Source organism: Phoxinus phoxinus (genome assembly GCF_949152265.1).
Source record: "Phoxinus phoxinus genome assembly, chromosome: 12".
NCBI lineage: Eukaryota > Metazoa > Chordata > Actinopteri > Cypriniformes > Leuciscidae > Phoxinus > Phoxinus phoxinus.
The window spans coordinates 4,624,015-4,644,174 of record NC_136887.1 but is presented as its reverse complement, the minus strand read 5'-3'; the positions used below and the strand labels follow the sequence as shown (position 1 = coordinate 4,644,174).

General features: G+C 39.9%; 2 protein-coding genes across 9 annotated transcripts in view; both read right to left on the bottom strand.

The window, feature by feature from the left end:
- Positions 1 to 10,244, bottom strand: part of gcna (germ cell nuclear acidic peptidase) — a 20,276-nt gene extending 10,032 nt beyond the window's left edge. Inside the window, exons 1-7 of one of the 3 annotated variants that reach the window (XM_079630164.1) lie at positions 9,978 to 10,244; positions 9,259 to 9,360; positions 9,049 to 9,172; positions 8,704 to 8,770; positions 4,626 to 4,669; positions 4,485 to 4,551; positions 4,331 to 4,407 (exon numbers count right to left, since the gene is read on the bottom strand). In XM_079630164.1, coding sequence (XP_079486290.1) covers positions 4,331 to 4,407; positions 4,485 to 4,551; positions 4,626 to 4,669; positions 8,704 to 8,770; positions 9,049 to 9,172; positions 9,259 to 9,348 — 469 coding nt within the window. In that variant the 5' untranslated portion in view covers positions 9,349 to 9,360; positions 9,978 to 10,244. The remainder of the gene's footprint in view (positions 1 to 4,330; positions 4,408 to 4,484; positions 4,552 to 4,625; positions 4,670 to 8,703; positions 8,771 to 9,048; positions 9,173 to 9,258; positions 9,361 to 9,977) is intronic. The other 2 variants (XM_079630166.1, XM_079630165.1) reach the window with 2 other exon arrangements.
- A 3,344-nt stretch (positions 10,245 to 13,588) lies between these two features.
- Positions 13,589 to 20,160, bottom strand: part of LOC307007795 (UDP-N-acetylglucosamine--peptide N-acetylglucosaminyltransferase 110 kDa subunit) — a 32,720-nt gene continuing 26,148 nt past the window's right edge. For 4 of the 6 annotated variants that reach the window (XM_079630156.1, XM_079630155.1, XM_079630157.1 and 1 more), the window contains 3 exons: positions 19,702 to 19,954; positions 16,992 to 17,115; positions 13,589 to 14,687 (listed from right to left, as the gene is read on the bottom strand). In XM_079630156.1, coding sequence (XP_079486282.1) covers positions 14,507 to 14,687; positions 16,992 to 17,115; positions 19,702 to 19,954 — 558 coding nt within the window. In that variant the 3' untranslated portion in view covers positions 13,589 to 14,506. The remainder of the gene's footprint in view (positions 14,688 to 16,991; positions 17,116 to 19,701; positions 19,955 to 20,160) is intronic. The other 2 variants (XR_013799685.1, XR_013799686.1) reach the window with 1 other exon arrangement.

Below are 20,160 nucleotides of genomic sequence, written 5' to 3'. Positions count from 1 at the left end.
AGAAACAAATTTAATTTATATCAATCGCAATTTGGATGCAAACGTCAGTATTCGCATGTGTTTAGCTGTTTGCACACACACAAAGACAAACAGAGAAATGATGTGCAGTTTGAGCCTTTTAACCCCTTAAGCGGCACCCCTTTTTTTTTATAGACAAGAAAAATGCACATTCCGAACTTAAATGGTTGTATGTTAAAATTGTATTATATGTTATATAAAATATATATTTTCAAAACCTGGGGGACTCTAAAAATGCAACAAAAAAACATTTAAGCCAAAAATCTGAACAAGTTGTGTTTCAAATGTTATGTTGATATCTCTTGAAATGAGCTTTCAGTGAGATTTAGTTTGGGCGCAGTACCACACTTCTCCACTAGTGACATTACTGCCCATATAAGGGCGTCTCCATTTCCATATGTTGTTTGAGGGATCTGAACCATTATTTTTACAATTTTCATACAATTTATGAAGTAGACATCCTATTCAGAAGTAGTGTTGGAAGTTTGGCAGATTTTGAAATGAACTCAACCTCTAAGAAACACAAAAGATCACGTATGTGCATTATAGCTCGCCGCCACATCACTAATACTGAATCTATTATTATTTTCTTTATATTTAAAACATTTTCAGACCTTTTTTTCTAAAAGAATTGAATGGATGCTATCTTTTGAACTCTTGGCATGAAAACAAACTGAGGTTTCTACCATTCTTTCATGATTTTTCATGTTCATCACTATTTCAAAATAAAGGTCTGAACACGCCTTAGGAGTATGAACATATTATTGTTGCAAATTGATAAATTACGGCTCCTCTGTAGTGTATTTTAAAAATCAGTCAGCAAATATGTAAACTAGAGTGAAACGCTTCAGGAACAAGAACACATGTGGGCGGGGCTTGATTGTGTCTGTGAGGAATTGATTGGATGGTTGTGGTTTGCTATTGGCTGATCTCATGTGAGTGACAGGTTATAGCCCCGCCCTCGTCATCAGAGAAGAGAAGAGATGCTGCAAGAGGAAGTTATTCTGATTCAAGATCAGAGGTGGGAGTAACGAATTACAACTACTCACGTTACTGTAATTAAAGGATAATTCCGGTATTTAACACCTTGAGTCTATATTGTAGTTTGTTTTGGATGAACAAGAGTGGTGGACAACATTTTTTTGACAATGGTTCCTCTCTCGAGTTTTTGACTATAAAAGAATTGGCCATGGACCCATTTAACATTGGAGTCAATGGGCATGTCCGAAAATGTCATTAAAACAACCTTTAACATTAGTTTTCAAAACTGTGCAACTCACCGAGTGATTAGTGATGTTAGTTGATGTTCCAGAAACAAAAAGTGTTGCGAAATACAGTTTCTGTCGTGTTGTATTCGTCATTTTGTAAAATCCCATTGAATTCTGTTGAAGGACTGAGTGCTCGAAAATGACGAATAAAACACGACAGAAACTGTATTTCGCAACACTTTTTGTTTCTGGAACATCAACTAACATCACTAATCACTCGGTGAGTTTAACAGTTTTGTAAACGAACATTATTGGCTGTTTTAATGACATTTTCGGACATGCACATTGACTCCAATGTTAAATGGGTCCATGGCCAATTCTTTTATAGTCAAAAACTCGAGAGAGGAACCATTGTCAAAAAAATGTTGTCCACCACTCTTGTTCATCCAAAACAAACTACAATATAGACTCAAGGTGTTAAATACCGGAATTATCCTTTAAGTAGGTTTTTCGGGTACATTTCGTTACTGAGTACAATTTGAATTTATATTCAAATCTTTGACCGGCATTTCGGTAGCCGATAAAAATATCAGATCGTAAACGGACCAATAAAAACCCTGATATTTGGACTGAAAAAAGCCGCCACAGGTTCTGAGTGAAGAGCTGGTCATAAGTGAAGGCAAGTAGCAGTGATAATTGGACTGAAAGTTTGGAGAAACAACAAATAGTAGTGTATCGATACTGAAACATCTGACAATACTCAATATCAGCTGCGCGTTCTCATTCTCTCATCTCTCCGAGAGCGTGTTTGACACTCCTCTCAGCGCGTGACTGCATGTTTTGCGCATAATTTTATTCATACCCGCAGGTTTCTATGGCATATTTTTATGGCAATATTGTAACACGAGGGCACATTCGTGTAATCGCAGAAAACTGGACGCAAGCTCTCAGATATACGAATGAACTTGATATTGAGTGTGCGCTCTCGGACTGTGTCATGTGCAATCGCGAATCTCTCTCCAAGTGTTTCTCATTGCAGAGTCAAATGACGTCCAGCTCCAATCTCTCCATGCTCTTGAATAAAACGTTGTCAAAAGTTATCGATGCATAGGCTATATATAGCGCTTTCACAGACCCAATGGCCACCAAAGTGCTTACATGTTATTTTACAATGTTAATGTATGTTAGATTTAGAAATGTTTCGGAATGGGGCATTTGTATGATTTGTACATAAAAATGACCTTATTAGGTTTAAATTAGTCTAAAAATGAGTCTGTCTAACTGCATTACTACATTGTACAGACATTACAGCTCAAACCTCTCTGATGTGCGATTTATCAACAACAACATATGGCTCTTAAAGGGATAGTTCACCCAAAAATGAAAATTAGCCCATGATTTACTCACCCTGAAGCCATCCTATGTGTATATGACATTCTTCTGTCAGACGAAGACAATCGGAGTTATATAAAAAATTGTCCTGGCTCTTCCAAGCTTTATAATAAGAGTGAATGGGTGTCTGTCTTGAAGTCCATCAAAGCGCATCTATTCATGATTAAAGTGCTCGACACGGCTCTCCGGGGGTTAATAAAGGCCTTCTGAAGTGAAGCGATGCGTTCGAGTAAGAAAAATATCAATTTAAAACTTTATTGACTAAAATAACTAGCTTCCGGCAGACTGCATTTATATAGCGCTAGCTTAACTTGTTGACCTGATTGCCGCTCGTGCGGATTGATATTCCAGTATCACGACCACTAATTAATGTCCTTTGTCAATAAGGTAAAAATGTGTTAAAAGTAGCTATTTTCTACATAAATCTATGATTTGATTGAACATTTATTGGTAATACATTAACTATCGCCGGCTAAAAAGTAATTAATAACTAGTACTCTTGAGTAGTTTTTTAAAAAGAGTAATTTGTACTTTTACTTAAAGGGTTAGTTCACCCAAAAATGAAAATAATGTCATTAATGACTCACCCTCATGTCGTTCTAAGCCCGTAAGACCTCCGTTCATCTTCAGAACACAGTTTAAGATATTTTAGATTTAGTCCGAGAGCTTTCTGTCCCTCCATTGAAACTGTATATACAGTATACTGTCCATGTCCATAAAGGTAATAAAAACATCATCACAGTAGTCCATGTGACATCAGTGGGTTAGTTAGAAGTTTTTGAAGCATCGAAAATACTTTTTGGTCCAAAAATAACACAAAATAAGACTTTATTCAGCATTGTATTCTCTCCCGGGTCTGTTGTGAATCTGCGTTCAGGACTCCGCAGTGACGCTTCTGACGTAAGACGCTGATGACGTGTTATCTGGTGCGCCCGAGCTTCGTTTACAGTCTGAGGGAGACGCACGCTATATTCAAGCTATTCTACATTGTTTGCGTGGATATCATTTTTTTAATGGTGCGTAAATGTGCATTTCGCGGATGAGACACTTTTACAGCGTGCGTTTCCCTCAGTCTATAAATGAAGCTCGGGCGCACCAGAAATACACGTCATCAGCGTCTTACGCCATCAGCGTAACTGTGAAGGATTGACAACAGACCCGGGAGAGAATACAATGCTGAATAAAGTCTTATTTTGTGTTATTTTTGGACCAAAAAGTATTTTCGATGCTTCAAAAACTTCTAACTAACCCACTGATGTCACATGGACTACTGTGATGATGTTTTTATTACCTTTATGGACATGGCCAGTATACTGTATATACAGTTTCAATGGAGGGACAGAAAGCTCTCGGACTAAATCTAAAATATCTTAAACTGTGTTCCGAAGATGAACGGAGGTCTTACGGGCTTAGAACGACATGAGGGTGAGTCATTAATGACATTATTTTCATTTTTGGGTGAACTAACCCTTTAAGTACTTTTTTGACACCAGTACTTTTACTTGTAATTGAGTATTATTTCAGCAATGTAACAGTACTTGTACTTGAGTACAAATGTTCAGTACTCTTTCCACCACTGTTCAAGATTACCAGGAACACGAGTTTAATCAAAAATAATGATGTGCACCGATTAAACACTTAGAATAAATACTGCAATATTCCAATACAAAATAAGAATGTCAATTTTGATTTCATGGTGACTTTAAACATACCTTTATTAACTGAAGGCTTCCTCGCAGAGACAAAATCATCATCAGATGAAATGATGTCCACTATGAATCGCTTCAAACTGAGGGATGAAATAATAACGGATGATTGACAGCCACGACGAGCGATGATACACTGAGGAGCTGGTGTCACACTGACCTGTCATCGCTGCTGCTCGCCGACTGAGACCGGCCTTTCGGCTTCGGGGTTTTCACTCGATTCAAAACTGGAAGAGAAAACTAAAGTAAAAATTGCGTGTGACATCTTATTAGATTTGAAAGCGGTTGATTAAGAACTTACATATTTCAAATTCATCATCTGAAGACAAAACTGGAATCGGTTCTCTAGAAAAAAAAGAAAAAGAAAAGGTGATTTAGTTTGATCCGATGTCATGATGTTAATATAGTGAATATACAGTATAGCCACACAGGGACTCACTATCACCATATAACACAATCTGCACTGCCGGGAAGTGTGTTCACATCAGCGGAAACTCAGAGACTAATTCTCCTGGTCAGCGAATATATGTGAACAATTTGAACAAAACCAATGTGAAATCGAAATGATGGATTTCACCCTTGAACATTTGCAAGACAGCGATATATGCGAGCACCTTTATTGGCTTTATAAAACATCAATCAGTAGATAAAACTATTAAAGATAAAACTATTTAATAAAGTCTAGTTCTCAGGCTCGACTAGAACAGGTTTTCTGCTTGAATGTTGATTATTTTCCTCATATTCTCTATTGTTGCGGCTCCTCTCTTCTCAGTCTGTCAGTAACGCCAGAGCCCGTCTACGGAGAGCCTGCCCACTCCCTATTAAGTCCTATTGTACCGAATTTTTGGTTGTAGTTCCACCAGAGTTCAACTGGGGGCGATCGCCCGAGTGAGTCTATGGAGCTAGACAGCTAAATTTGTCTCTTTCACACGATTGCCGTTGAGAAATCTCAGATTTGATTGTAGGTTTGGCAAGTTCAACATGGGTTATAGGTCGAAAGTTGAGCGAACGAGTACTTATGTCCTTTCCATTTCTTACAGGTTGAGTTGTTGTTGCCCATAACACGCTAGCATTCTGCTAATGAACGCTGATTGGTCAGTGAAGGACTGGTTACGACCAGAGATACCGCTTGATGGCATCGTGGCATCCGAAGCGGGACCAGAATGTCTTCTAGCAGAAACTCTTCTAGCACGTGTGTTTACCTGTGTCTGCTGTGTTGTGTGTTTACCTGTGTCTGCTGTGTTGTGTGTTTACCTGTGTCTGCTGTGTTGTGTGTTTACCTGTGTCTGCTGTGTTGTGTGTTTACCTGTGTCTGCTGTGTTGTGTGTTTACCTGTGTCAGCTGTGTTGTGCGTTTACCTGTGTCCGCTGTGTTGTGTGTTTACCTGTGTCTGCTGTGTTGTGTGTTTACCTGTGTCTGCTGTGTTGTGTGTTTACCTGTGTCTGCTGTGTTGTGTGTTTACCTGTGTCTGCTGTGTTGTGTGTTTACCTGTGTCTGCTGTGTTGTGTGTTTACCTGTGTCTGCTGTGTTGTGTGTTTACCTGTGTCTGCTGTGTTGTGTGTTTACCTGTGTCTGCTGTGTTGTGTGTTTACCTGTGTCTGCTGTGTTGTGTGTTTACCTGTGTCAGCTGTGTTGTGCGTTTACCTGTGTCCGCTGTGTTGTGTGTTTACCTGTGTCCGCTGTGTTGTGTGTTTACCTGTGTCCGCTGTGTTGTGTGTTTACCTGTGTCCGCTGTGTTGTGTGTTTACCTGTGTCAGCTGTGTTGTGTGTTTACCTGTGTCTGCTGTGTTGTGTGTTTACCTGTGTCAGCTGTGTTGTGCGTTTACCTGTGTCCGCTGTGTTGTGTGTTTACCTGTGTCCGCTGTGTTGTGTGTTTACCTGTGTCAGCTGTGTTGTGTGTTTACCCGTGTCCGCTGTGTTGTGTGTTTACCTGTGTCCGCTGTGTTGTGTGTTTACCTGTGTCCGCTGTGTTGTGTGTTTACCTGTGTCCGCTGTGTTGTGTGTTTACCTGTGTCAGCTGTGTTGTGTGTTTACCTGTGTCCGCTGTGTTGTGTGTTTACCTGTGTCAGCTGTGTTGTGTGTTTACCTGTGTCAGCTGTGTTGTGTGTTTACCTGTGTCCGCTGTGTTGTGTGTTTACCTGTGTCAGCTGTGTTGTGTGTTTACCTGTGTCAGCTGTGTTGTGTGTTTACCTGTGTCAGCTGTGTTGTGTGTTTACCTGTGTCCGCTGTGTTGTGTTGTTTACCTGTGTCCGCTGTGTTGTGTGTTTACCTGTGTCCGCTGTGTTGTGTGTTTACCTGTGTCAGCTGTGTTGTGTGTTTACCTGTGTCCGCTGTGTTGTGTGTTTACCTGTGTCCGCTGTGTTGTTTACCTGTGTCCGCTGTGTTGTGTGTTTACCTGTGTCCGCTGTGTTGTGTGTTTACCTGTCCGCTGAGTTGTGTGTTTACCTGTGTCCGCTGTGTTGTGTGTTTACCTGTGTCCGCTGTGTTGTGTGTTTACCTGTGTCCGCTGTGTTGTGTGTTTACCTGTGTCCGCTGTGTTGTTTACCTGTGTCAGCTGTGTTGTGTGTTTACCTGTGTCAGCTGTGTTGTGTGTTTACCTGTGTCAGCTGTGTTGTGTGTTTACCTGTGTCCGCTGTGTTGTGTGTTTACCTGTGTCAGCTGTGTTGTGTGTTTACCTGTGTCCGCTGTGTTGTGTGTTTACCTGTGTCCGCTGTGTTGTGTGTTTACCCGTGTCCGCTGTGTTGTGTGTTTACCTGTGTCCGCTGTGTTGTGTGTTTACCTGTGTCAGCTGTGTTGTGTTTACCTGTGTCAGCTGTGTTGTGTTTACCTGTGTCAGCTGTGTTGTGTTTACCTGTGTCAGCTGTGTTGTGTTTACCTGTGTCAGCTGTGTTGTGTGTTTACCTGTGTCAGCTGTGTTGTGTGTTTCCCTGTGTCAGCTGTGTTGTGTGTTTACCTGTGTCCGCTGTGTTGTGTGTTTACCTGTGTCCGCTGTGTTGTGTGTTTACCTGTGTCAGCTGTGTTGTGTGTTTACCTGTGTCCGCTGTGTTGTGTGTTTACCTGTGTCCGCTGTGTTGTTTACCTGTGTCCGCTGTGTTGTGTGTTTACCTGTGTCCGCTGTGTTGTGTGTTTACCTGTGTCCGCTGTGTTGTGTGTTTACCTGTGTCCGCTGTGTTGTGTGTTTACCTGTGTCCGCTGTGTTGTGTGTTTACCTGTGTCCGCTGTGTTGTGTGTTTACCTGTGTCCGCTGTGTTGTGTGTTTACCTGTGTCCGCTGTGTTGTGTGTTTACCTGTGTCCGCTGTGTTGTGTGTTTACCTGTGTCCGCTGTGTTGTGTGTTTACCTGTGTCCGCTGTGTTGTGTGTTTACCTGTGTCCGCTGTGTTGTGTGTTTACCTGTGTCAGCTGTGTTGTGTGTTTACCTGTGTCAGCTGTGTTGTGTGTTTACCTGTGTCCGCTGTGTTGTGTGTTTACCTGTGTCAGCTGTGTTGTCGATGCCTCGAGAGAAAAGAAAGTGCAGAGCTGAAAGTACCAAAGTGACTGAAGGATTGCCGTAAAGCAGTATCTCTGGTCGTACGATGTGTATGACGTCATTGACATTTTGAAAGACTTTTTAAAGCAAATAAGTGACTCTAAAAAATCTAACACCCAGCAATGTGTAATTTCTTTGCATCTCCTTTCGAATACAACATTCAAATTACTAGACAAAAAATTATATCTTGAGAAAAGTGGATTTTGAGGGGTATAGCTCCATAGACCTCCATTCATTCTGCACTCGTCCTGTGAGCGCCCTCATGTGGAGCCAGAGTGGAACTGCAACCAGTTCAAAAGCCGGAAGTGTAGTGAGAGTGAACCTTCTCCCCTTATTAGACATTCTCTGGTAACACTCTGTTTACTTCCTGTCTCTATGAAGCCCCTCCTTCTGAAAAGCACACTGTGCTCTGATTGGTCGGCTGGATCAGTGTGTTGTGATTGGTCAAGCGCTTCGAGTGTGTTTGGATAATGTCCCGCCCCTTTCCATAACCGCCAGTTTAACACACTACTAGATAACTCAACCAGGCCCCGCCCCTTTATTCTGCGTATTAATTATTATAATGAGGAATATTGTGACGTGTTCGTTCCCGGAAGAAACTCAAGACTACAATGGAGGCGTTTCAGGAGTTCAGAAACACTGACTCATGATCAAACAGCAACACTACACACTAAACACAGATGAACATGGGAAAAAGCAGAATCGGTCCTCTTTAAATAACTGTATTTTCTACACTAAGAAAGTGTATCGAGTGCAGTCCTCCTGCAAGGGAATGTGTTTCCTGACTGCATGTACAGCCGCTGGTAATGTGTTTGCCATCAAAGCTGTATATTCACTTATATAAACTCTCACCTTGGCTTCTGGGCGGCTGATGCGGATTGTTTAAATGTGGATTTCGGTGTAGCCTTTGCAGCAAGAACTGGAGAAAAAACAATCAAACAATAAATTAATTCTGCCTACCCGAGAGAGAGTGTGTGTGTGTGTGATTGAGAACGCAGCCGTTGCCGTTTCGCCCACTATACTGCCGTTCAAACGCTTGGGATCTGTACGATTTTTCATGTTTTAAAAAAGGAGTCTCTTCTGCTCACTAAGGCTGCATTTATTTGATGAAAATAATAATAATATTGTGAAATATCATTAAAATGTAAATCAGCTGTGGATATATAGTAAAGTGTGTGATTTGGGACGCAGCCTTACACTGATCAAACTCCTCATCGTCTGACGTCAGGAGGTCCTCAGGAGTCTGGTTCTCCTTCCCCGAGCCGCCAGGGTTAAAGCTGCCCAGCGCTGGACGCCGGCTCTTCCTCAGGCTCTTCCTCAGCTGCGGGGGGACGACAGGCTCTGGTGAACGGCATCATGGGACGGGTTGTTTTGTAAAAGACGTACATGTTGATTATAAGCACTAACCTTCTCTTCAGCTTCATCAAGACCCCCGTCTCTGTCCCAGCCCAGCTTCTCTGAGACTCGCTGAAACAGAGACACGGTCCCGGGATCCATCGCCACCAAAATCTATACAAATATTAAATATATGATGAATACATTAACTTTTTTTTTTTAAACGAGTAAAATTATGTGTTTGCATTAAAATAGATGATTCAACTTAATAAAATAGTAAATGCATGTTGAATACAATACATTAACTTTTAAAAATGAGTACAATTATGCGTTTGCATTTAAATATATTATTAAAATTAATCAAATATTATATATATATATATATATATATATATATATGATGAATAGACTACATTAACTTTTAAAATGAGTAAAATTATGTGTTTTCATTTAAATAGATTAATAAAAGTAATCAAATATTAAATATATGTTGAATACAATACATTAACTTAAAAAAAAAACTAGTAAAATTGTTGCAGTATTAAACAATACAACATTAGAACTAATACAAAATTGCTAAAGCTGGGTATATATGCAATAATAGATCATAAACATTTAAAAGGAATTAAAACATACAAAAAATTATAAACGTTTGACATCTTCGTGAAGACATACTGATCATATTTATTGGCGATGTTCGTGTGGTTAACTAAACAATCGAGCGTGTGACACACACTTACTAACACACTGAAGTTTAGCTTCTGCCTAAATGTTTTGTTTGTTCAGCATACCTTATAAAAGCGGGATGATATATCGCACCTTCAGTCAAATAAGCAGAACTTTATCCGCTTTAAAGCTTCAGCTCAGTGCGCGACTCCACATTCAAACTCAGCCAACCGGAAGCCGTCATCAGTGTGAGGAATAAAAACTTCCGGTCTCAGCAGCGCTCCAAGAGAAGGGTTCAACTTCATAATCATACAACACAACCCTACATCTTTGCTGATTTGCAAAAATGACTAATGTTTCATTAATAATAATTTATTCAATAAACAAAGAATTAACATCACGAACAGTTTTTTTAATGTGAAGATTTTTCTAATTTATCTGCATAACATCAAAAGGCAACCGTTTCTGTTTTAATGACAGAAAGAATCATCCAAAATGTATCATTTAACGTATACAGTCTGCATATGAGTGGGAGAGTATACCAAAAAATGGCCAATTTAATGTAGACCTATTTAAATAAACACAAGTTTATAAATAAGTAAAAGTAAGCCGTTTTCATAAAATCTATAATTTTCTGCCGCTGTTTGAACGTAAAACACCCACAGATGTGGCAGAAAACATCTGCGTCATGTTCGCATTTTCTGGCCATATTAAATAATGTCATAAAAATGTGGAACAAATAACGTTAGTTGTAACCAGGGCCCAGTTGCGTGTCTTCAGATATATTATATATATATATATATACTGCTGCATGTAACGATGCTGCCCGCGGGTGAAAAACGCTTTCTATTCATGGATGCTGGAATCTGTAGAAATTAGGAGAGTAAAGTTAGCTTTTTTAGTCCCCAAAATGTCCTTTCTTAATCTCTTCTCTCTTGTTCGCTGTCACTGCCAACAACTGTTCAGTCAGGCAAATTAAGAAAGATCACGGCTTTAGTCAACATGTAGGCCTATAATTGTAAAATAACTAATATGTAGATTGTGTGTAGAATTTTTAAATGTTGTGTTTTTATTTTTTCCTTCTACATGTTAGTTAAAAATAAAACTTTTTTTTGGTATCAAATTAGGGTACAAATACACCGGGGCTAAGAAAATGTGCTTTTCAGTGTATGATTGAAGAAAACATGTGTGTTTGTATTGAACATTGATGGAGCAACAGATTGTATTTGAAAATAAATCATAAAAGTGGTTGATTTTGTTTAAAAATCGTATTCATGTATGATGTGGCGAGGAGGGCCTTTTACCCCACAGACACACGGGGCAAACACACACATAGTATTGATATAAACACTAGCTAAAAACATTTTTTGTTTATTTTGATCAATTAAATCATTAATTAATATTTTAATAATTTTAAAAAGTAAAGATTCTGAAAGCATTGAAGATCCCATAATAATTTAATACGGATTTACAGTAGTAAAGAGGTAGACTAGAAGACTTTCTAACTATGAAGATTCATTGTAAAACTATATAATAAATTGAAAATAAACATGAAACCATTTCAATACTTTTATTTACTTTCTATCAAATGTTTTATTGGCACCAGACTGCAGTTTTGCCATGAGTAAAGTTTCATCAAAAGTCAGTGTTTCCCATTTACCAGAGATATGTGTCTGTGACGGACATGCTTGACATTAAACCAGTGAAGTATGTGTAGAAAACAGAATGAATAAATCATAATTGTATATTTATTATTTGTATTCTGCAGCATGTCTATCAATTATGTAGGCTAATAATGCAAAGACCTAAAAATGTTATGTTTGTTTTGAATAAAATTCATTATTATTTGTGCGTGTAAACATTAGTTTAATTACGAAAATGTGTAAGATGTTTTTAAAATACATGTTTGCTCAACTAGTTTCATAACTGAAATATTATATTTAGAAATCTAATGTGAAGTTTTTCTATATGTGTCATATGACAACTAGAAATAGTTACTAGAAACAGAAACTAGTTACTAAACACTTTTATCCTGAAGCTGCAAACATAAAATATAAGATCACTGGATTAATTGCTTTTAACACATGAAACACATTAAGTAATTTTATCGTCACCATGAAACGAGGATCAATCCACAGATGCTTGACATGCAAATACAAAATGAACTTTAAAATGTGTTTCTAAATGAAATGTAACACACATGTCAGTTATGGGTCGATCTATCAAGAACTTTTCTTCACGTTTTTGTCCAATTGTTGTCAACCTACGCAATCATGTAAATCCAGGTTTATGTCTTCAGTGATGATTCGGACTCCTGCTTAGGATATAAAACAAGAACACAGAACTGGTTTACTCTGAATAGAAACCTGCAACATTTCTTGTGAAAACACACGAGCAAGGGAATGTAACTTCTCCTCGCATCTCTTTTGTTTCTCCATCCAGGGTTCGTACAGATGCTGTGCCATTAAACCCCAGGACTTCAAGCACTACTTGGTTTTCAAGGACTGAGATCTCACTCATCAAACAATATCTTTAATAGCTTTTCAAGTATAAAAAAAAGGTAAACAGATACATAAAAATAAACTAAGTACACATAATAAATAGCAGCACATGCAATGACTGTGAAAAGGATACTATGACAAAGATACCACTTTCCTTATTCAAACTGATTTATGTCCTCATGAATGCACGATTGAGCTGAAGAGTGAAAGCGGTCACATATACTTGGATGTTTATGAGCAATAGCACACTCATAACCGTGAGAAATGCCTCTATATCCGTGTAAGACGGGCTTCAGCATTCATTTTGTGGGAAAAGTATCAACATTCATTAAAATTAAAACAAATATTAAAAAACTAAACACTAATGTTACATATATTATCTTTTAATAATTCAAGCACTTTTCCTAAATATGACTGATTAAGGGTTTTCTAGGACTTACATTTCAAAAATGTAAAATAAGATGTAAAATAAGTCTCTGATGTCCCCAGAGTGTGTGTGTGTGTGAAGTTTCAGCTCATAATACCCCACAGATATTATTATATATCATGTTAAAGTTGTCACTTTTTGAGGGTGAACAAAAACACAGTTTTTCTGTCTGTCCCTTTAAATGCAAATGAGCTGCTGCTCCCGGCACAGGGGGCGGAGCTTCAACAGCTCGTGCACTTTTACCTCACACACACACACACACACACACACTGAAAATGTCAAAAACTTTTAGTCTTTTATGTTCAAACCGGAGTCAGACAATGATGGAGAGACTCAAGAAGAAGAGACAACATGTAGAAGCAACAGGACATTTCTGAATGGTTAGTTGATGAATTTATGTAGCTTATGTGTAGTTATCTTCTAGTCATTGATTGGCATATTCTGTCTTTATAATCTATAAATCGTGTTCCGGGGGCGGGGTTTATGTAAATTCTAGGGATGGTGATGTCACTAACCCGGGAGGAATGTCGTGTAGTCTCTACCAGCCGTTTGTTGTCGTCCTTAAAAAGTGATTTCTGTAAAAGCAAATATCTCCCTTTGCTTTGAACTTTGAGAGTTGTAACTTTGCAGATGTTGTTTATGATCAAACAGCAACATTACACACTAACTACAGTTAGAAAAGTGAAATCATACTCAACCACCGCTTTAAAGCGCCTTGTACGAACCCTGTCCATCACAATTTTAAGGCTCAGTGATAATAAGAGAGTCGTAACTGTGCAGGATCTCGACAGGCCACGCAACCCAAGTGTAGAAACATCTTTAGCATTTCTTTATTGAACTAAACTGAATACAGCGATCAAATTTACAATGGGTGCACATCACAGTTCAGTCAGCAACAACGTAACAGCAATATAATCACAATAACCAGTATCGTACTATTGTTAGTTTCATAATGTGTCGGCTCCTAAAAGGACTGGGAACAATGGGAAAGAAAAGAAGAAAAGAAAACCGCAGCCAAGCATGTGCGACTCTCCTCAAGGTTTGCCACATATCTTTATTTCAGTTCGTGTAGAGAGCCTCGCAGAACTGACACGGACAGAGCATAAATAAAACCAGTCAATAATAGGAAGACAGTGTACAAAACCAAAACATCGTAGAACATACTTACCTACACCTTTCCTGGTAAAACCATAAAAAAATAAAGAGAAATCAGGAGTCAACACTTGAGCGGTCTGCAGGCCTTTCGTCAGACACTCCTCTGTTTAGCGCGTTCTCAAACACAAAACAAGAGGAATATTTTCTATCGACTGCATATGGACACAAAGTTGGCATTCATTTTGGGGAGAAAGAGTGGAGATCCGAGGTGTGCCTCCGTCACCCAGGTTTAAGTCATGATGACAAAGCTAAAAGAGTTCAAGACGCACATAACCTAACTAGCTAGCTAACTAACTAACTAAAAAAACAAAACAAAAAAAAGACCCTATCTGTGTTGATTATTCTTGTTACATTTTCAGGATTATTCCCTTGGTACAAAGTCGTATTTCAGATCCAGTTCAATCAAGCACAGAAAAACAAACAAAACAAAATCAGCGGCGCCAACAAACATCAATTTCGTCAGACGAGGGGAGAGTGTGCGAAGTCCGGCTCTGTCCGGGGTGATCGTGGCGGTGCTCACCTGTGGCTCATCGAGTCTCTGCGCCTGACACACACACACACACACACATGCTCAGGTGCTCTCGCTGCTCTCCACAGACTGCATCTTCACCATGTGGTCGGGCTTGGCGCCGGCGGCGTGCTGCTCCCACATCTGCAGGTACAGCCGCTCCAGCTCCAGCGTGTACTGCTTGGTGTTGAAGAGCGGGCTGCAGATGCGCTGCTTCCACACGCGGGAGCGCACCTTCTTCAGGCTGAGCGGGACACAACACACCGGGTCAAGCGGCGCTCATCAGATCAGCAAAACTCACTTTTATATGAGTGTGTGATCCACAGTGGCTGGTGGATGCCCAATTTTACCAGCCACTTTTTTTCCGGAATTCAAATTTATGAAAGAAAGTGCACTAGCATATTTTGAATTGCTTCAATACACTATTTTTGATTATTATTAATACATTTTATTAATATAGAACAATAAAAAGTGATGTGGAAAAAAGCCTGCGAGAGCATGGTAATATTGTGTCTGTAATATTGTACAGTAATTGTAGGCCTGCATGTGCAATGAAAAAAATATTGACTCATAATAGGGTTGGGCCAACTGTGTGTCTGATATAGGGCTGCACAATATATCGAAATATCGCAAATAAATATATATCGCGAAAAACACTCACTGCTCTTGGCTGAATAACTTTTGTAGCTTTAATAAGATTCGGTATCCATTGGCTCCCGGTACATTTTAGAATTCATTATAAAATCTTATTGTATGTTTTTAAAGCGCTTAACGGCCTCACCCCATCTTACATATCAGACATGCTGACCATTCGTAATCATGGTTGAGGTCGTCCAATCCACTTATATTGGAAGTGCCCAGGTCAAAACTTAAACACTGGGGAGACCGCGCTTTTTCAGTGTCTGGACCTAAGCTCTGGAATAAGCTCCCAGTGAGACGCGTATCGTTACTGATCTAGGCCTTTTTAAATCAAGACTTAAAACGCATCTTTTTAAAGTGGCTTTTAGTACCTAGTAGTGTGGTGGCATGTTTATATTTATTTTTTTCTTACTTTTCTTTCATTTATTTTTGTACTTGTGTTTTTGGTGTGTGGTTGTTTTAAATTGTTGTTTAATCTGTTGTAAAGCACTTTGGTTCACCTGTTGGTCGATGTGAGGTGCTATATAAATAAAGTACATTTACATTTATTTAACTCGTACAGTGAAAACTAAGCAGTGTTTTATTTTTACATTTGATTATTCAGTTTCTGTTGCCTTCCTGAAACCCTGAACCCCGTGATTTACACTAATGTTAAAATAACACTTCTTGCTACGGTAAAACACTGCAGCAAAAAGAATGTGAAACAAGTATGTAGGTTATATCATTTTAAATATATTATTTCAAAGATAATTTAAGTTTATTTTACACACTTTAAGTGTGTAATTATTGTAATTAGTTTAAATTATTGTATCGCATATCGAATATCGCATTATTTAATGAGTTATTGCATATCGCACTTTTCTTCAATATCGTGCAGCCCTAGTCTGATGTGAATAAAACCCGTCGGCAAATACATTTGAATGGGTTGTTATTGCTTCCATAGACACCATTGTGTATTTTACAAACTATAAATGTATTGTTTTGCTATAAATTATATGCATTTAAATGTCTGAAACCTAGAATAAACATGATGTGGTCTATGACAAGCACTGAGAGCGTCCGTCTTTGGCTCAGCGCCGAAAGCACAGCTTGAATCTGGAATCACTGTACATTCGCTCCTTAGTGGTCAGCTGTGCAGAGCTGATGAGATGTAGAGGAACATATCTAGTGGAAAATGAGAATGTTACGTTACTCGCACGCTATTGGCTGGTCAGTGGGAACTGCACGAACCAATGGCAGAGCGGTTTAACTGCGCGAACCAATCAGTGCGAAGCTCGCCGAACTGAGCGCAGGGGAATCCGCCTATAAAAGACTCGAATTGCCATGGATTCAGGTTTTTATCGAATGAAGTGACGACCGCTAGTTGTTCGCACCGCCACTGTGGCTGGTATACAAGGCAGTCACCCGCCACTTTGAAAAAGTACCCGCCATTGGCTGGTCATAGTATACATATGGCTGAGTCTGTATATGTCCGCCAAGGCATCACTTTACGTGTCTTGTGTCGATAGCCCCCATGTTACAACCTTTACATGAAGACCCTAAAGAATCATACCAACTTGTAGAAGATGAGCATCCGATGACCCCTTTAAACATTAGGGTTCGGCAATGTCCACCAAAGTGGCACGTCTTCACATTCAAACATCGCGATGCACGATGACATCAGGCGTGGAGGCTAACATTAAATGTTAAAAACGTAACATTCTCATTTTCCACTAGATATTTTCATCTTAATGTCATCAGCGCTTTCGACTTTGGCACGCTATGGCTGAGCACTGAGGAGCCGATGTCACACTAGCAAAACCACACATTTATAGTTTGTGAAATACACAATGTTAATCATGATGTCTATCGGCCCAACCCTGTTAAACATGTCTCGCTTTGAAAGTGGAAATGGACAAAATGAGCTTACAATTCCATATCAGTGCCGAGCTTCACGGCGACGTCTTCATACTCCTGCCGGCTCGGAGCGATGAGCTCGAGACAGCCGAGACACGTGAGCTGAGAGGCGGCGACTCGAGAAGCCAGCGTCTCGCCTGCAGAACACATGAGACACGTTCACACACATCCTGAAGGAAACATGAGGTGTTCGCCTGTGCAAGAGTCACACTTGGCTGGTTGTACTTTCGCAGCGTCAGAAATCTAATACACATTTCTTGTCGTCTTGTTTATTTGCAATGTTGGTCATATGCTGGCAAATGTAACCTTACAGTAGACTAGCCAAATCACTTCCATTTGTTTTATTGATAAGATTAATATAGGAAGTAAATTATTTGTGGGTCATTATAAAAACTTTGCTTTAAAAGTACAAAGTAGTCAAAAAAAGCCGCGTTTCCACCGAAATTACCCAGAACAATTTTTCCCAGGAACTTTTTTTGCCCCAGACCGGTTGCTTTCTGCGTTCACACCGCGGTCTAAAGTACCGGGAAGATTACAAACTGCGCGCGACGGCTCCTTCCAGTCTGTGGCGGACAGTAATCAGCTTTGAGCGCCACATTTATAATAAGTATGGATGAGATTCAAACTGTGCTGAGGTTGTTTGTGATGTATTGGTTTACTAACGAGGTAATTAACAAAACGGCAGAAAAGAGACGAGCACTGACACTAAAGCGTGTTCAGAAAGCTCGTAATGATATAAAATTAGACGATGCGGACATTGACCGTGAGACGGCTGGGACGAACGCGCAGAAAATGTCCTCTTCCACAAATACGCTTAATAAAGCCTGAACCTCGTCGTCGGTCCAGCTGTGTGTGTTTATTTTATTATTAAATTCCATATTATTCTATTTTATATACTATTCTATATACTATTCCATAGACGACTCTTACTGCATGAAGCCACGAACCGCAATACATTTAAAAAAATGCCGGTTAAAATAGAATGCTGCGTGGAGTCATCCAATCAAAATGTGGCGTGAACAACCAATCAGCATGTTCAGCACACAAGTCCCGCCCCCGAAAGTTCCTGAACTTAAGCACTACCTCGCCAGCAGGGACTTTCGGAGGGGGAAATATTTACCCAGAACTTCATTCAGACCCTGATTCCTGTGGTGTAAACACACAGAGTACCAGCCCAAAGTTCCTAGTTCCTGGGGAAAGTTCCTGCGGTGGAAACACGGCTTAATAGTGACATGAGGGTCTCGTTACAGCCAGTGGCGGCTGGTGATAATTATTTTTGGGGGGGGCGCATTTTTTTATAATTTGGGGGTGGGGGGGGGGGGGGGGGGGGGGGGTGGGGGATACAAAGCAGAAACAAAAAAAAGCTATTTTGATCTCTTTGTATTATTTTATTATTTCAGACCAACTAAGTAGTAACAAAAAGCATGTTTCCTACTTGAACATAATGTTGCTCTCCTTTATATACAGACCCTTTCCAAAAATTAGAATATCATGGAAAAGTTAAATTATTTTAGGAATTCAACTTAAAATGTGAAACTAATTTTATAAAAAAAAAGGCTCATTGCTTGCAAAGTGAGATATTTTAAGCCTTGATTTGTTATAATTTTGATGATTATGGCTTACATAATGACTTACAGCTTATGGAACCCACGAAATAATTTTTTTAAAATTAGAATATTACATGAAATCACACTGTAGTAGTGACACAGTAATCCCGTGGTCATTGAACCAGGTTTTGGTTATTTTGGCAGTGTGGGCAGGTGAAAATCCTGCTGAAAATCATCTTCATCTTGATAAAGCATCTTCATAAAGCTTTTCTGCTGAAGGAAGCATGAAGTGCTCTAAATGTCCTGGTAGACGGCTGCATTGACACTGGACTTCCAGGACATTGGAGCACTTAATGCTTCCTTCAGCAGAAAAGCTTTATGACATTTAGATTTTGTGGGTTTCATAAGCTGTAAGCCACAATCACACTTTGAAAAAGAAGACAGGGAAAACAAAACAGGGCATTGCTAACATCACATCCAGTCAGCCAGCTCCGTTTCTCGTAACAAGCGCGCGTAAAGCTCCGTTTGTAATGATATTGTCGTCCTCTGTAACTTGCCTGCTGCTGGATGTGTACATCTGGTTGTTCCGGTCCGAGATCCTTAATCTTTTTTTTTTTTTCTTCAAGCGAAAGTCTTGAGAAAGGTTTTTTTTGTACATAAATAACAGAATTTGGATTAACTGCTGCCATTGCGTAATAAAAAGTGATCAGCCTAGTAGCAAGCAAGGTTATTTCTCGCCGCGTACAGTTGAATGGCAGGTGACGAGAACCAATCAGATTGGATAAAATAACATGTATCCAATTATGATTGGCCAGGGACGCAACGACTTGCGCCCCGAGGAGGATCTTTAAGAAACCAATCAGAGACCAGCTTCAGGTCACATGCTGCCCGAGAATTTGTGTACTCACATAGACACCCATGTGTCCGGCGTCCCTCGCCCACGAAACGTATTGAAAATAGTAAATAGTTAATCGATTAAAGACAGTTTTTATTAAATTCTGAGGCTCTTACTACCAGCCGGTACATGAGTAAACTATTTTTAATTTTTTTATTATTACATTTTAATATAATGTTTTTACACATGTTAATTTCTGAAATGTTGATGGGGGCGGCGCCCCAGCGCCCCCTATGGACAAGCCGCCACTGGTTACAGCCCTAGCTCCCCTAGTGTGTTACCTGGCATAGTGACCATGGGGGTCCCGGCCCACAGCACATCCATGCCTGTGGTGTGTCCGTTGCAGAGCGGGGTGTCCAGGCACACGTCGGCCAGCTGTCCTCGCCGCACGTGCTCCTCCTTCGGGGCCACCGGGGAGAAGATGATGCGGGACGCGGGCAGGCCCAGGTTCTGGGCGTACTGCTGGATGTTGGGCTCGCCCACGGCCGGGAAGCGCAGGAGCCACAGCACACTGTTGGGCACGCGCTTCAGGATCTGCACAGCAGAGAGCACAGTGAGGAGAGAGGCTGTACACTTGCTGTTCGCTTCAATGAATCGACAATAAACACCACCATTTCAATTTACTTTGAGTCGAAGATTACTCCAAACACGTCTGCAGAAGCCTCTGTTGGTCACTACAGCTGCGTGCCATAATGTAGGTGTATATAAAAACTAAAATTATTATTTTCTAGGGCTGTAAT